General features: G+C 38.5%; 1 protein-coding gene across 35 annotated transcripts in view; it reads left to right on the top strand.

The window, feature by feature from the left end:
- LOC127639438 (CUGBP Elav-like family member 5) overlaps window positions 1-17,832 on the top strand; it is a 241,953-nt gene that overhangs the window by 12,035 nt on the left and 212,086 nt on the right. For all 35 annotated transcript variants that reach the window (XM_052121467.1, XM_052121457.1, XM_052121490.1 and 32 more), the window contains exon 2: window positions 8,736-8,818. In XM_052121467.1, the coding sequence (XP_051977427.1) occupies window positions 8,736-8,818 (83 nt within the window). The remainder of the gene's footprint in view (window positions 1-8,735; window positions 8,819-17,832) is intronic.

The raw sequence follows: 17,832 nt of genomic DNA, 5'->3' as shown, positions 1-17,832 counted from the left end.
AAACTAAATATACTCTCTTTTGGTGCCACCCTGTGGAAATTGTATCTAGTAACTGGAGCACATTTTTAGCTTTGGACACTGGGGACAGTGGTTTGAATTTTAGTAAGCACAGACCGATTTCAGCAACAGAAATTTGGACCTACTGTTGCCAAATTCACAGTGTGATCAGTCTGTCCTCACAAGGTATCAGTGTAAGTCCAAGATGGCTACCATATTGGCCAGGACAACATAAACAAACAATAACTGAATGTACTTTTAAATACTGGTTTGGTATTGTTTTGAGTGACCACATGATGTCCGATTAAAATCTGTGTCCTGGAGCAAAACCCCTTGAAAACCACTAAGATAGTCTTTTCAATACAGATAACAGCACAACAGTTAGAAGTTAGTCCTTTGTTCTCAGAGCTAAAATTTAACGTGTCAGTGGAAAGTGCAGGAGGTATGAATGACGGGGGAGATCATGCAGTTGCAAAGTGCTCAGGTAAGAAAGAGAAAAATGGGGGCATGGAAGCAGATTTAGTGGCAAGACCTTCGCACTTAACATTTCAGGGCTTGCACACAATTATGAGGGGACACTGAGGGGCAGGAACAATGGTGCAAATGCTCAGCTCTAGTATAAAAATGAAAACGGCAAATGGGGGCTGTCAGGAATTCAACTTGCTTAATAATTGCTATGCCTCTACTTCCCTATGAAGCTTTTCTTCTGCATTCTTCTGTCCTGTCTTGGACCGTAGGCCTCTCAGACTTCTGTATGTGTGATTGCTTATTAGTATGGGGTTATATGTCATTTCAGTCCTGGAATAGAGAGCAACATTTTACTGGTGACTTCATTTTTTGGACTAATGAGTAATTATTTTAAAACATATTTATGGGTAGTTGACATTAAAGGATTAGTTTACCCAAAAATGAAAATTCTGGGGATGTTTACTCACCCTCCTTTTATTGACCCATATAACTTGGTTTCTTCTATGGAACACAAAAAATGGGACTGAGGCTGTCATTCCCTAATTTTCAGCCTAACATCTCTTTCCGTGGAAAATGAAAAAAATACAAATAACTCACACTTGATCAAACAATGCAGATATTTATCAGTTCGATAGATCATTTTCACACTTCATCCTTAGCGTGATAAATCAGCAGTTTCTGTGTAATCTTTTTATGTTGTGTTTCAAATAATTTCTTCATGCAGCCCAAAACTTCGTGCCTGGTATACAACCGCAGGGCAGTAATTTGTAAGTGCTTGGATTCCAATTATGAAGTTGTTGGTTCCATTAGGCCACAATTGCATATTACAGTACACATTAAAAAGCATAGGGACATTTTAAAATTGAAAGTGTTTTTTGTTCTTTTCTATCTCCATCTGTTTTAATGTCACATTCACAATCTCATAAACACTCACACAATTCTTTTGCTGATATCATTTGGACAACTAGTTTTGCTTCTGATCGGCTCATGCTTCCCTGGGGCTGTGGAGTGTGAGGGAAAAGACAGCCCAGCATCCATGCCCGTCGGCTGCAACACATGCTCCAATCCCGGTCCGGCTACGCATCTAACTTGGCTAGCCCCCTAGCTCTGCTCCTGGACCTGCAAGGACATCAGAGTGTGCATACAGAAGCCAGCCCCAGAGGAGAGGCATGCTCTGCATTATAATGGCAGCGGTAATGAGGCTCCACTCACATCAGTTGGGCCTCATCATCTGCTGCCTAAACTAGGATCATTAAGTTGCACCTCTCCTCTCTCCTGCCCACTCCCATTGTGAGCCTGGCTGACGGATGACCCTAACAGGTTTGGTGAGGATGACGAGAGGAAGGGGTGGGTCGTTCCACCACATTCACCCACCACCCCCTCCCCCAACTGTCGCTCCGGTAGCACCTCCTCCTTAGGTGCACACTCTTCAGCCTCCACATGGAAATGCAACTTCCTCAGCCAGGCCCTACAGTCAGAATAGGCTTATAGGGGATACCTCTCCGGGCCAGCTCACCCCCTCGTTCGCACCCAGGCAGGAACGGAGAAAACACGGGTTAAACATGGCAAACTCAGCCAATTGCAGGGTAAATGCTTTTTAAGTGCCACTTATCCTTTTGGCAGTTGGGAGGCCATCCCCATGGATTCTCTGTCCCGCTCCAGGCTTTCCATTTAAAACATCGAACGAGAAAGCGAGTGACGTCTCTGTTGGTGATGTCACAGTGGACGGCCCTAAGAGGACAGCTCTAAGATGCGATGCGACAATGACGAGAGGGAGGGGCAGGTTGTTCCGCCACAGCATTTAGCCATGAATATTTGCTGTTGCGTGATTAAAAATGGGCATTTTAAAAGTTGACACAAACGAAAACAAGGCTGGGTAGATGTACAGTGCATTCAATATTTAGTATGTTTGTTTACTTGTCTGTCAACCGTTAAGCTGAAAAAAACATTGAAAATATGTCTTTCACTAAATTTGCTGTTGACAAAATCTGTGCAACACACGGGTTATGAAAAGTTATTGTGACCTAGACAGTACAACATGTTGAATGGACTGTACGTCTGTCCCTCTCAGCCTTCTTTACATTTGCATTAAATTAAATATGCTGGCATCTACTCTAATGAAAGCCTATAGTCCAGTGACAAAAGTAGCAGGGTATCATAAAAAATATTTGTGTGTAGTTAATGGACCACCAGTGGCACCAAATGGAATTGCAAAAATAACAACCAATTTTCAAATGGCCCGTCTCAAACTTGTGCCATTAATTGACCCAATGTTGCTATGTAAGACAGCTCAAAATAAAGAACAATGTTTTTATAGTGCCATAGTGTTTACAGTCTTTGGGGAAATCAATCTACAAAATGCCTTTGGGATAGGGAAAGGGTTTTAACATAAAAAAAATGCACATGTCACTATGGGAGGATTTCAGGACTATTTTCAAAACAAATTGCAAATTGTATTTGCAATTGCGTTTTCCATTTGTGGACACATAAATTGTGACATAATCAAAATGCAATTGCAAATAATACCATAATACCATTGAATACTTAATACCATTTGCGTTTTTATTAAAGGAAAGTCCATTTGCAATTGCATTTCCTATGTCTTATGAGTTATGACCCTGTCATATTGAAAAAGCAATATTAATTACCCCGTATTTCACTTCCACGGCATCCCGCATGGAGCCTGCCAAAATTCAAATGGAGTCGCAATTCACTTTGCACTTGCAGTTCCAATGCCTTTCACAGACACCTGTCAATCAGTTTGGGGGTGGGAGATTATACCGTGTTACGTGTTTGTAATTGGAAGTGACTGCATTTCAGAGCACCTGCCACCTTGCTGTCAAAGGCCAAGACCAAGATGTGCATTTGTGTACATTATTTAAACTCCACTAGAGATGGGAAATGAAGCTACATGAAGATTCTTTGAAAACAACACATGTTAGTGATGTTACAAACACTGAAGCTTCAAGGCATGTATCATGGGTGGTGGTGGTGCAGTGGTCTAAAATACATAACTGGTAATAAGAAGGATGCTGGTTCGAGCCCCACATCCACCACCATTGTGTCCTTGAGCAAGGCACTTAACTCCAGGTTGCTCCGGGGGAATTGTACCTGTAATAAGGGCTCTGTAAGTCGCTTTGGATAAAAGCGTCTGCCAAATGCATAAATGTAAATGTATCAAGTATGCAGTTCATTTCCAATGAAGACCTTTATCGAGGCGTGGATTAGATTAAGCGATAAGCTGTTTTCTTACAAAAGTGGTGTATTCAACATCATGAAGCATATTATCCATAGACATCCATTCAAAAAGAACGTCCTCTTGTCTCCTCACCGGTGTACCACCATGGAATGTTATTGGGACCACCGAGTTATGCTATTCTATGCTAGCCTTGTAGACTCCCCTTTTAGAAGGGCTCTGGCGCCACTTTCTGTCCAGTCAAAGTTTAAGTCTTAACCCTGTCTTACATATAGAATAAAAAACAGAAAATAATTAGAACATACTATTTACTTGCCTCAAACAACTCTGTTAGTCATATGTGTTATTATTATTATTCTTATTACATTGAATAATATGCATTCTTATTCTTATTATTCTAAATGTATTGCCACACTTTAATACATTAATGGCTTAAATGAACATACTTATTATTGTAAGGCTTTTATTTGTGCATAATGGATTACAACTTTAACAGGCGCTCCATCCAATAGAATTGCACACCCGGGTTTATGACTGCTTTATATTTGACCACCCATTGGATGGTTTTAACACTCCCAAGGCTTTGGAACTTTTCCCAAAACACTCTTCAGAAAACACCAGAGCTTCACTCAGCTTCATTTCTTCCCATCCCTAGTGGACAGTTTAAATAATGCACACAAACACACATTTCCTTCTTGGCTGTCGACAGCAAGGCAGCAGGTGCTCTAAAATGGGACCACAGACCTGCCCACAGTATAAACTCCCGCCCCCAATACTGATTGACATGTGTCTGTGTAAGGTATAAAGGAATAGTGATTCTATTTGAATTTTGGCAGGCCCCAAATGGGACGCCGTGGAAGTGAAATAGCAAATGGGGTAATTAATATTGCTTTTTCAATATAACATGGTCATAACTCGTAACACATTGGAAATGCAATTGCAAATTGTCTTTGCTTTTCCAATTGAAATTTGGCAGACTTTTATGTTTGTGTGAATGAAAATGCAAGCGGTATTAATCAATTCGCAATTGGATTTGGATTATGCCACAATTTATGCGTCCAAAAATAGAAAATGCTACTGCAAATACAATTTGTTTTGAAAATAGTCCTGAAAATCTTTCCATATGCCACCTTTAAGGAATAAATATACAGTGAAGAATGTTAAGCCTGTATGTTAGTGAACAATAGAACAAGGGGAAAAACAGAGATGGTGAAAGAGAGCGAAAGAGATAAATGTGACTGCTTGGTAGTCTCTTTCACACCTATAAAAGTGTGATCCCTATAGTGCTGTTTGATTGTTGCCAGTGAGCCAAGTTTACCCTGGCAAAGCTGAAACTGGCTTTTCAGTATTAATCTGAATTAATCTGTTTGACCTTTGGGATCTTCCTACAAAGTGTCCTTTTTTGTGTTTAGGTGTATTGTTTGTATACAGTATGTGCATGTTTTTATTAGGGATGCACAAATCTGCATACTTTCAGAATCAACTAGTCAGTGGGATACCTGAACAATTCTTAAGGAATCCTTGTATAATTAGGTTGGTTTCCAGGTCACATGACCCAAACGGGCACATTTCTCAGGGTGCGTTCTTCTGTTAAAAAAATGCAGAACAGACTGCATCCCAGCCAAAAATTTACATTTGCATGTGTATGGCTGTAAAAGTGGTGCTTTAAAGGAAATTAATTTAAAGATGCAACTTTTGAAAATATCGACAACAAAAAAACTTGCTGTTGAGTTTCAGAAATAACCAGTCCATGTATCGGCTTTTAAGAAGCCCTGACCATTTGGCTGGCTTTTGGAACACCTGACTTCAAACAGGCATGTTTCTTCAGGGGAGTTTACATAAGTTGCATTTTTGCATTCAAAAACAGTTTGACGAAATGGAACAGAATTCAGGGGTCTCAATGAATTGGGACTAAAAAAGTTTGACTATTTAACTTCACACTGCAACTTAGGGATAGTTCACCCAAAAATTATATTCTCTCATTATTTACTCACCCTCATGATATCCCAGGTGTGTATGACCTTCTTTCTTCACCTGAACACATTTGAAGAAAAATAGAAAAGTCTATTCTCAGCTCTGTCGGTCCTTATAATGGCAGTGGATGGTGATTTAGACTTTTGAAGCTCATAAAAGAACAGGTAGTCAGCATAAACGTCATCCATACGACTCCTGCGGTTAAATTAATGTCTCTTAAAGTGATACTATTGATTTTGGTGCGAAAAAGGATCAATATTTAAGTATACTGCCTGGCCAAATAAAAAAGTTGCATACTCTAATATTTAGTTGGACTGCCTTTAGTTTTGATTACGGCGTGCATTTGTTGTGGCATTGTTTCGACAACCTTATGCAACATCACAACATTTATTTCCATCCAGAAATAAATAAATCCAGTTGCATAAATGGGCGAGATCTTGTATTGATGACGTGAGAGTCGAACCACTCTTTAAAGTCTTCTCAAACACATCCCAAAGACTTTCAATGGGGTTAAGGTCAGGACTCTGTGGTGGCCAATTCATGTGTGAAAATGATCCCTCATGCTCCTTGAACCACTCTTTCACAATTTGAGCCGAATAGATCTCCTCAAATATGCCTGTGCTGTCAGGGAAGAAAAAAAACATTGATAAGATAACCTGGTCATTCAGTACATTCAGGTAGTCAGCTGAATTAATTTTGCCCCATAACGTTGCTGAGCCAAAACCTGACCGATTGAAGCAACCCCAGATCATAACACTGCCTCCAGAGGCACTATGCATGACTGGTGCATCACTTCATGCACTTACCTTCTTACCCTGATGCGCCCATCAATTTCGAATAGGGTACATCTGAACTCATCAGATCACATGACCTTTTTCCATTGCTCCACAGTCCAATCTTTACGCTCCCTAGCAAATTGAAGTAATTATTTACTATTAGCCTCATTAAAAAAATGACTTTCTTGTGGCCACACAGATGTTTATTCCCAATTGTGTAAGTCACATTGTGTGTGTGGAAATGCTCTTACTTTCACATCTTTCATAAACATAGCTATGAGTTCTGCTGTCGATTTTTTACAATGTGACTTCAAGCGTTGGAGTGATCTCCAATCTCGATCATTCAAAATTTTTTTCCAACCACATTTGTTCTGCAAAGCTGACGGTTCACCACTATCCTTCCAAGATTTAATAAAGCGTTGGACAGTTCTTAACCCAATTCCAGTGATTTCAGCAATCTCCTTAGTTGTATTCTTTGCTTGATGCAGGCCAATAAATTGTCCCTTCTGAAACACAGTAACATCTTTTCCACGGCCACAGAATCCGTCTTACGACATGGTTGTTTAAGAAGTAAGAATCTACACACTGCATCAGTTAGGGTTAAAAGAATTGTTTCCAGCTGAAGTATATTAATCACTGCTGTAATGATCCAATCATAGACTCTTAAGTATCCAAACAGCAACTTTATTTTGGCCAGGCCGTGTACTTTTTAACTACCGGTATATTCCAACGCTTCCGGTAAGCTTCACAAGAGGGTGAAGATCACGTAGTGTCTCGTGTGACGTATTCGCGTTGCCATGTTGACATAATCTCACGTTCTCCTCTCGGTTGAGACATCCAGGATAATCACACAAACACACCTTTGTAAAAAAACAGATAAATACAGATCTAAATAAAAATCAAAGATGCTTCTGTACAGTGTTCCTCCTACTCACTTGTAAACAGTGCTGCTCTTCCATGTGTGCCGTACGTGTCACGTTACTCGTGTGCTAATGCAATTAACTCATACGCGTGTACTGCTGCTGACCTTAATGTTGATGTAGAGTTAAAAAAAGTACTTAAATATTTATCTTTTTTGCACTAGAAGTGGTCATGTCACTTTAGAAGACATTAATTTAACAGCTGGAGCAGGTATGGATGACGTTTATGCTGACTGTCTGTTCTTTTTGGAGCTTCAAAAGTCGAATCACCATCTACTTGCATTTTCTTCAATTTTCTTAAAATGTGGTCTGGTGAAGAAAGAAAGTCATACACATCTAGGATATCATGAGGGTGAGTAAATAATGAGAGATGTTTCATTTTTGGGTGAACCATCCCTTTAGAAACACTTGTTGTGGACAATAAAAAAATAGACAATAGCATGTGTATGGTTGTTGGACAGGTTTGGACAGTTTGCACAGTCCAATCCTCTCAGAAAAGTTGCGTCTCCAAGTGGTGGTACATTAATGGGGATGAACTTAAAGATGCAACTTTTCCAAGAGGGTTGGACTGTGCAAGCTGTCTACCCAGCATGCTAAATAAACAGTAAACAGTTAATAAACAGTGACCCATCTCTACTTCCTTTAAAGTCTAATTTTATGTGTCACCTGAGGCGGAAGGTCATATAATCATGCGTATATGTGTGTGTATAAATGCACGTTTTAATCATGTATTTCTGTATGAAGGACCCAAGGGCCAGAAGTTTCTCTCCCTTGTTCCCCACCACTGTTAGCCTGCGTCCTCTCTGCAATGTCTCTCTCGGTCAGGGCTTATTCCAGGCAGCTGAGACTTGGAAGTCTCGAACAGTTACTGATCTATAGACGTTCACTAACACACACGCACTCATACACGTACAGAGAACTGCACACAAGCACATTCAGTGTAAAGCGAACTCGACAGGCTCCCCCATGTTATAAAATAGACTGTCTGTATTTAGCCTGTCTGCAGGGACTGCTCGCGGCACCTCTGGCCCTGTCATTGTAAGGGCTTTGTGCAGGCTTTGTGCTGCCTCGTTTTTCCTGCGCTGCCGAGTGGTGATACTTGATGGGAACGCATGAAACTGCAGTGGGGTCTGTAATATGATTGTGTCACTAATAATATGTAATTTATTTACATTGACCATGTGTGCCCCTTTGCACTAACAATCGGATTTCCTTTCCTTGGACCCCACTGTGTGGAATACTTTGCTTATGCAGTTTTGTCCTGATTTGCCATAGTTATTTGTTACAAGATGCTGCTTGTTTTCTTCAAATTACATTTACCACCCACCAAAATGAAACACTACTGAGTTCAAAACCATTGTCTTTTCAAATCATTGAAAGTCATTTTTCCTCTTTGCCACGCAGGATGCGCGTTCCTCACCTACTGCGCCCGCGAGTCAGCCATCAAAGCTCAGATCGCCCTCCACGAACAGAAGACGCTGCCGGGGGTAAGTCAGCTGCCTGCCTTTCACCTAACCTCTTTAAGAGGGCCACCGTGCCAGTCAAAGCTAAAGCCATATGTTTTAGACAAGGGAGCTAAAGCCTTTGGAGCAGAAATCAATCGATAACCCAGCCTTTTAAGATCAGGCTTTGAGCCGTTTCATGGTACCTCTCCTCAGGGGCATTCGCCAGCATTGATCCGATGCTTTCAGCACAAGATTCTGGGATGCAGTGATAGCAAATGTCAATTCATTTGTTCTCTCAATTTTTTTCCCCATACTGCTCCATTTTAGCAAAAAGCTGGCGAGTCATTGTTCTTCAATTGTACAAAAGTGTTCCGGATGCATGAAAATAAACATAGCAGGGTGCAGTGAGAGTGTTTCCATTAAGGCAACGAGAATGGCCATCAATAGCGACTCGATAAGCTTTGAATGAGCTGCGTGACCATACACAGCCATATTGGAAATGTTATGACACCTGAGACATCAGTTGCTATTCTGTCAGACAAACATTTTTATGAAGCAGAGTGCAGGAGACTCGGATGTGCAGAGAGCAGCATATTTTACATAAAATATGCAAAAATGGCATGGCAACGTCTTGCTTTTATCCCTGCAAATTAAAGAAGATTGTTTTTCACTTTTTTAAGAGAAAGAATCTGTTCTTTGAGAGAATGCCAGGAAATGTGTCGGTGAATTCTTTTTCCTTTTTTTTTTTTTTTTTTTGGCAGAGCTTTGCAAATAAGTTATTCTTCTACAATAATTGGATGACTCTCACGAAACCTGTCAAGAAAATGTCCCGGTCCAATTTTACTCCAAATTCAAAAGAAACAAATAAGAAATTATATTTTGCCTACAGAAAATGAAGCCTATTTTTAGGGATATTATATGTTAAGACAGTTACGATTCTCTTTACTGCAATGTGAAAAAAATATATATAATTTTAATTAAATTCAAAGTATTTATACATTGTACTTATACATAGTACTCCCAGCGTACTGCCTTTTAATTGAGAAAATCATATTTTAACAGCAACATTTTATTGTAACAGAGTAAAAACTTGACATTTTACAGTAATGGGAATCCCTATTGAAAACAATTAAAATAGTCACATTAAAACGTTCAGAATTATAACGTTAATGAGAAATGGGGGTTAAAATGTGCTAAAGTGTCCTGAAAAATAAGCGTAAATGTAGGCTTATATTCTTTATGCAAAATATCAGGTAATATAATAAAATATAATATAATGTTTATATATACAGTGTGTGTATATATATATATATATATATATATATATATATATATATATATATATATATATACACACTATGAAAATTCTAGAGATCACTAATTTCAAGTAGAAATATAATTTTCACATACTGAGATTTCTACTGATGCTGGCCACTAAAAAATATATGCAAAAGTGTCCAAAAATGATTCAAGTTTTAAATGGGTAGCCCATTACAAGCGGGTTCCAATATAGTGCCACATTGAATTCAGGGCAACTTTGTCAAACACACACCCACACACAATTTTACCCCCATGAGAACATTTCAGTCTGAAAGAAAAAGAGGGTGGGGGGCATTCAGAATCTGACACATGTCATCAAGCCCTGTTTATAATGCATCACATCTTCCCTTTCTCACTAAGGGGTGAGAGAAACACACACACTCTCTCACACACACACACACACACACACACACACACACTTGCTACATGTGTGATATTCTTGCATCAGCTTCACTTACTTATTGTCATCCCCTGAGATTCTGCAGATGAGGCAGTAGGTGTTTGTGGAGACTGCTGGAACGAGAGGTAGATGTTTTTGCAGTTTGGATGTTTTCGCATATATCCACTCCATCCTCCGCGTACTGCTGTTAAAAGTATTGTTCTGCCATCATTTACCCACCCTCTTGTTATTCCAAATCAATTTGACTTTCTTTCAAGGAACACAAAAGGACATGATGACAGAATTTCCAATTTTGGGTAAAATATCTTTTAATGTCCAAATAGCCTACCCCAAATCTTTCCCCAACAACCCCTGCTGTGGTTTGCTGATGGTAAGTAAATATGCCAGTTGATTGTTTGCTAAATCCTGCTTGATATGCAGATTGCTTGAGGCTACGGAGTTATTCATGTAAACTAGGATTCCACCAGAGAGGACCTATAAGTTATTTATGCTAGTGTTTTGTCCTTAACTCTTGACTGACTGTCCCACTTTGGAAAACCTTGACAGAATTAGATCAATCAGGTTTTCGCTTGTTGTACGCAATCCCGTTAGACGCCTCTTAAAGCCAGTTTTACATGGCTGTCAGCTCTGATGGTAGAATACCAATCAAATTGTAAATATTAAATTCAGCATGAAACAATGCTCACAACCCATTTTTCTTTTGTAATGTGAGATATTACTGAGTGAAGCTGGATATTCAACAAGAAACAATGAAGAGCAGGTCTTGATTTTACCAATCAGGAATTCATTGAGCTAATTCAACTAGTTCAATTTGAGCCAGTTTTGAGGGTTAACGGAATATTCCGGGTTCAATACAAGTTAAGCACGATCAAAGTATTTGTGGCATCATGTTAATTCCACAAAAATGAATTTGGACTTTTGGAGCCAATCCATAAACATTCAAATGCTCACTGTTTTAAAAGTACAGCCACAAGGCATAAATCAAAATGAGTGTAAATATGATTTTAGTTTGATAAAATTACTTATTAAGTAATTGATCACTAGCCCATATGGATGCGTTCTCCACATGGTTTGATATACTTTTAGTACAGTCAATGCCTGGTGCATGCCCCGACAAAATGCAAAGATTCAGACTTTTCTGCATCTCTAGAAAAACTGGGCTGCATACCAAAAGTAAGCATGATGCATATTTCGTCAACTGAACGGTACGTAATAAAAACAAGTGAAAGTATACTTTGGATACTTTCAGAAAACCATATACAAAGGCCTTTATTAGCTAGAAAATGTGTGTTTTTATTTTATTTTATTTATTTTATCCCCTTTTCTCCCAATTTGGAATGCCCAATTCCCACTACTTAATAGGTCCTCGTGGTGGCGCGGTTACTCACCTCAATCCGGTAGTGGAGGACAAGTCTCAGTTGCCTCTGCTTCTGAGACTGACAATCCGCGCATCTTATCATGTGGTTCATTGTGCATGACACCGCAGAGACACTCGGCATGTGGAGGCTCATGCTACTCTCCGTGTTCCATGCACAAATTACCACACGCCCCATTGAGAGCGAGAGCCACTAATCGTAACCACAAGGAGATTATCCCCATGTTACTCTACCCTCCCTAGCAACCGGGCCAATTTGGTTGCTTATGAGACCTGGCTTGAGTCACTCAGCACACCCTGGATTCGAACTCGCGACTTACTCGCTGAGATACCCAGGCCCCCAAAATGTGTGCTTTTTAACATCTAGAAGCAAATTGTCTTTAGCACGTAGAATTTATGATCAAATAATGCATCAACATCTTGTTATCAAAGCCTGTTATCACAAAATGTCATAGAGGGTCGATGTCTGCTCAGCTAGCTGAATTAGCTAGCTTATCTATAACATTCTCACGTTGCAAGTGCAGTTTTAAACGGAACATCCCTGAAGCATATCCTGAATGTGACAACGGCCAATTTCAATCAAACAGCGTAGATCCTTCCAATTGAATTCCAGCTGGGATTTCAGGTTCAGATTTCAGGAGCCATCAGGTTCAACATACTGCTCACCATGACATGAGACCACATATGAGCCCCATTATAATGGTGGCAGTGTCGGTTGGAGGACACCCTGAGGCAGAGGAGGAGCAGTTGGAAGAAGTTGAAAGCGAGGAAGGCTTTCTGACAGCTGTCCGCTTCGATAGCGCGCTTCCCCATCAGTGACCTCTGAGGAACATCAGCTCCGTAATGTGCGAGATGTGGCGATAACATCACCATGTATACATGGCAGCTTGTCACGATCATCTATGGCTAACGGCAGTGATCCGTGTGTGTTTGTGCATAGGGGGTTGGGTAAAGTTGATTCTGTTTTTATGTGAGCTTTTCCTTTGACACTAAATCATAATCTTAACACGTCAGTTCTCTATGAATTTGTACATTCATAATTTGCTGAGTTCTTTATCTTGCTTGACTTTAGCTTTTGAAATATTTCTTATTTTCCAACTGTCTACGTACAACATTTAATGGTAATTTAACTGCAGTCAGTTAGTATAATGATGGAAAGTAGTGACAAGGATAGAGTAACTTTAACGCAAATTCATTTCAGTGTTTATTTCAAATAGATATTTATATAAAGCTGGCGGTTCTGTTTCCAAGCAGCTGCTGAGAGAAGATGATTCATAACGCAAAATTGAATTTGTTACATTACTGCAGCTAACCGTTTTCAGAATCTGTCTAAATTGCTTTTAATTCACAGATTTAAGTTGCAAACAAGGTTACGGCAAAGAATCAAACCATATTAAAAGATCTAGATGGACAAATATGTGAAGATATTTATGTTATGCTTGCCAGAGCTGACTCAAGAGACAGTGAAATACAGAATATTCTGTCAGTCGAATGCTTAATCAGTTAACAAAACATTTCTCCCAGTCGCATGTTCTGAAAACCTCATTTCACTATGCCATATGTTTATATATATATGAAAGTGAACATCACATTGAGTAATCACATTTAATGAAAATTACATTTTGAGCATGTTGATAAACATTCATTTTAAGACAAAGAAGTAAACTTTAGTGCTTGTATCAACACTCATTTAAAATGTTTATTTATGCCCACCTTACAGAGACAGTACTATTAATAGGCAAAAACAGTACAGATAAACCTCCCTAGGGCTGGGCATTGTAGCCATATATATATATCAGTAATAGTCTACCCTAAATTTGTATTCGTTAACATTAGTTCACTCAGTAGTTAGCATGGACTAACAATAAACAATACTTTTACAGTATTTATCAGTCTGGTTAATGTTAATTTCTGCATATACTAAAACTAAAAAATTATTCAAAGTACATCAATACAAATTGTTTTTAATTAAAAGAAGAAAAAGTAACAATATATAATAGTAAACAGCAGTATTTATCTACACATTTATTTATTTATATATTTATTTTTACAAAAATATTTTAAAGGAATATTCCAGGTTCATTACAAGTTAAGCTCAGTCTACAGCATTTGTGGCATAATGTTGATTACCACAAAAATTAATTTCGACTTATCCTTCATTTTCTAAAAAAAAAAAAAAAATCTGGGTTGTAGTGAGGAACTTAAAATGGAAGTGAATGGGGCCAATTTTTGGAGGGTTTAAAGGCATACATTTGAAGTTTATAATTTTATAAAAGCACTTACATTAATTCATATGTTAAAACTTGTGTATTATTTGAGCTGGACAGTTGTTTAAATTGTTATTTTTACAGTCATTTTAGGGTTTTAGGGTTTGTTGACATTGTCGTCATGGCAATAAAGTTGTAAAATTGGCTATACATTTACACAGAAATGGTTAGTAAGTGATATTATCACACAAAAATAATGTTAAAATGCATTTTGTTTATGTCTTGTGGCTAAACTTTTGAAAAGGTGAGTATTTTAATGTTCAAAAATTGACCCCCATTCACTTCCATTGTAAGTGCTTCACTGCAACCAGATTTTAGCTTTTCTTTTTTAAAGAAAAGGAGGATTGAGTTAAAATACATTTTTGTGGTAATCAGTATTTTACCACAGTTGCTGTCGATTGAGCTTAACTTGTATTGAACCCGGAATATTCCTTCAATACATGAGAATGCCTCAAGGGGAATACCATTAACAATGGAAACCAATCATCGAATCAGAGTTTTGAATCGATTTATTGTAATGGACAGTTTGAACTGATTTACAGACATACTGTAAATCAAACTTGCGCCCCAAACTTGCCCACGTTTTTGCTACAAAAATAATAATAATATATTTTTGCTCTCATACGCGTGTTTAGAAACTTAATGGCCAAAAAAAATAAAAAAAGAGCATTAAAGGTGCAGTCAGTAATTGTTTCTCATTAAAAAATACTTCTTAATAAATTAATTGCAATTTTAAAACATACAGTATATATAAAAAATCATGAGCACTCACTTGAGATAAAGACTCCAGTAATATCAGTATCCTTATAAAAGCTGTTTTATTCTACATGGAGAGGGTCTCCTCATGGGAGCAGCCATGCTAGGATCACATGACCAGCCAAATACTACTCGCTTAATCTCAGTAAACATCCTGTTATCTGACACTTTCACTCATTGATTTAAGTAATCATGGCTAACTGTGAAAAATGAATTTCTACAATGACTTCGGTAACTGAATAATGCACATTTAACATCATCGCTTTATTGACGATGTTGCTTCATTTTTTTTATCTCCAGCAAAATCATCTTGAATATTTCTGGAAAATTCGACATATTGCCCAGCCTTGATACACACACTTTTAACACACTTAATAAACACAAGCATACATCACTGCTCTCGCCCTCAGGATGAACATACATTATAAAATTTAGTTTGGCCTGCCATATATGTACTGTATAACTAAAAAGATGGCAGTTTGTGCATAATTTGCCAACTGCATCCGTGAGAAAGCAATCTCGTTCATGGTCACAGATGTATGTATGCAATTAGACCGACCACAAACATAGAAATGCGATGACTTGCCATGTTTTTAAGTGTGTGAGCTCATGGCATCCACAGGGCCCAACACCCTTGCTGGAATTGCAAATTCACCTGCTCCCCCAGAGACTACCCTGCCCCATTGCAAATCCGTTGCAAACCAAGGTGTGTGCTTTACACCCGGATCCATTGCTTGTTATCACATCCGTCTCTAGCAAACCCGTGAACTGGCCAATTTTCGTTTTACCTTGCTCGCGCTCGTGCACACACTCCATAGGGATGCAAGCATCGGCCAAAACAATGACGTAACGTACAAAGAGACTGAACGTGATTCATGCTGACAGATGATGAGCATAATTAAAATGACACGGTTATGATTGTTTTACTACAAACTTTGAGACTGTATATTATATTTGGTGGATGATGACGGTAGCTGTTTATAAAATAGACTGTACATTATAAATATGATGACACAATTCAGTATTGATGTGATTCCATCACAATATCGATGCACTATTGTTTTATAATAACAGAATGTATATATTTTCTGTATAACCAAGTTACGTTACACTAATGAATGGAGCTTTTAGCATTATCTTGACCATTGCCTAGCATTCATTTCATGTGTTATTGTATTCTGAATAATGTGAATATTACATGAAAATTGTTACATACTGCACCTTTAAATATCTATACATGTACCATGTCCAGACAAATGCAGCATTTTTGTTTAGGTTTTAACTTGGGTCAATTTTTCGAAAATGTGAAAAGACCCTTTTTCAATATCTCCTTTTGTTTTGAACTCATTTCCCTCTGTCTGCCTGTCTGTCTCTCTTTGTCTCTGTCTATTTGCCTATTTCTCTCAAATATGCCGATTCATTGACTTGACAATCAAGTGAGCCAGTGGATTGTGATGCTCTCTGCTGGGTGGATATTTGCGGCTGGGGTTTGTGGTAATGCAGTTACATGGCCGGTGCTCTATGATGAATAGAAAGTCTCCTGTGCAGTCATATGAGAATTCAGAGTGGAGCTGCATATATGAGACTGTGCTTCTCACTTCATGAAGTTTTATAGCGTCGCTTCCCCTGTTATGGCTTTCCACCACCATGGCGAGATGCAGATGTATGACTGCAGTGTTAGACGATGTGTGTGTGTGTGTGTGTGTGTGTGTGTGTGTGTGTTGTGGGAGGGGGTGTAATGACACAGGGGTGTAATGTACATAGTAAAAAGCCATTGCAATAGAGTGTTCCTCAGGGAATCCACTCCTAACAAGCCTGATGCAAGAGAGAAACAAGACCTAACATAAAAATACAAGGGCCAGCTTGACTTCTTTCTTTCTTTCTTTCTTTCTTTCTTTCTTTCTTTCTTTCTTTCTTTCTTTCTTTCTTTCTTTCTTTCTTTCACTAAAATGTGCTTAAAGTGGACAAAAATATGAATACAGTGCTTACCAGATAAACCACTCTTAAACAGATTGCTGGTCTCTATAAGAGCCAGTAGAGCCACAATGGTACCACCACAATACCTTTTTGCAAGCATTCTTTCTTTTCTACTAGGTATGGCAGGTGTTTTACCAAACTTACTCTCCCATGAGGCAATTGCTCTTTTTTAAAGGTTTTTAGGAAAAAGCTGTCTTTGCACTTTTTATCCTCCTTTGAGAAGCAAAAACAAAAGCAGCAAATAAACAAGCTAATAGCTTTCTTATTGGCACCGACAAAAAGGTTTCTCTTAATTGGTTAAGATTCGAGAACTGTCCAATTTGCACAATTTTCCGTTTAGAATTATTTTCAGCTTGAGAATAAAGAACATAAAGGTTCAAACGCTCACTTTCACTTTTGAGCAAAATTAATAGTTTGGATTGAAATGGGGTCTGCTGCCGTTTGAGCCCTAAATGGTTATCTGTATACCTGGGACTGTTGCCAGGATCTGTCTTCCTTTATAAATATGGCCCTCATAGTAATGGAAAAATGCCTCAAAAGCTAAATAATCCTCCAAAACGGACTGTTAGTTAATCACTGTTCTGGCACTACTTATTTTGTTGCCTGCACTGGTTCTTTCTTTTTTGACAAAGTACTGTTGTATTGCCATATTTTACATCTTACCATGCTAATAAAAAAAAAAACCATGGACATGTACCATGGACCAAAAACAGTTTCTGTCTTCCATTACAAACATGGTTCTCATAGTAATGGAAAAATGGCTCAAAAGCAAATAATAATATTGGGCTTTTAGTTCAGCACTGTTCTGGTACAACCTTTTTTTGTTGCCTGTACAGGGCGGTAGAAAAAAATGAAATATGAATGTTTTTTAATTTGGTCTTTATAGTCTATTTCGAGTTGTGGCTAGACAGGTGTCTGTGGGATTGAGTCATGTGACAATGTGATCTGGGTTAGCTGTGCA

This window comes from Xyrauchen texanus, chromosome 48 (assembly GCF_025860055.1).
Source record: "Xyrauchen texanus isolate HMW12.3.18 chromosome 48, RBS_HiC_50CHRs, whole genome shotgun sequence".
Lineage (NCBI taxonomy): Eukaryota > Metazoa > Chordata > Actinopteri > Cypriniformes > Catostomidae > Xyrauchen > Xyrauchen texanus.
Note: the sequence above shows the minus strand (reverse complement) of the source record. Positions and strands in the feature narration are given on the sequence as shown.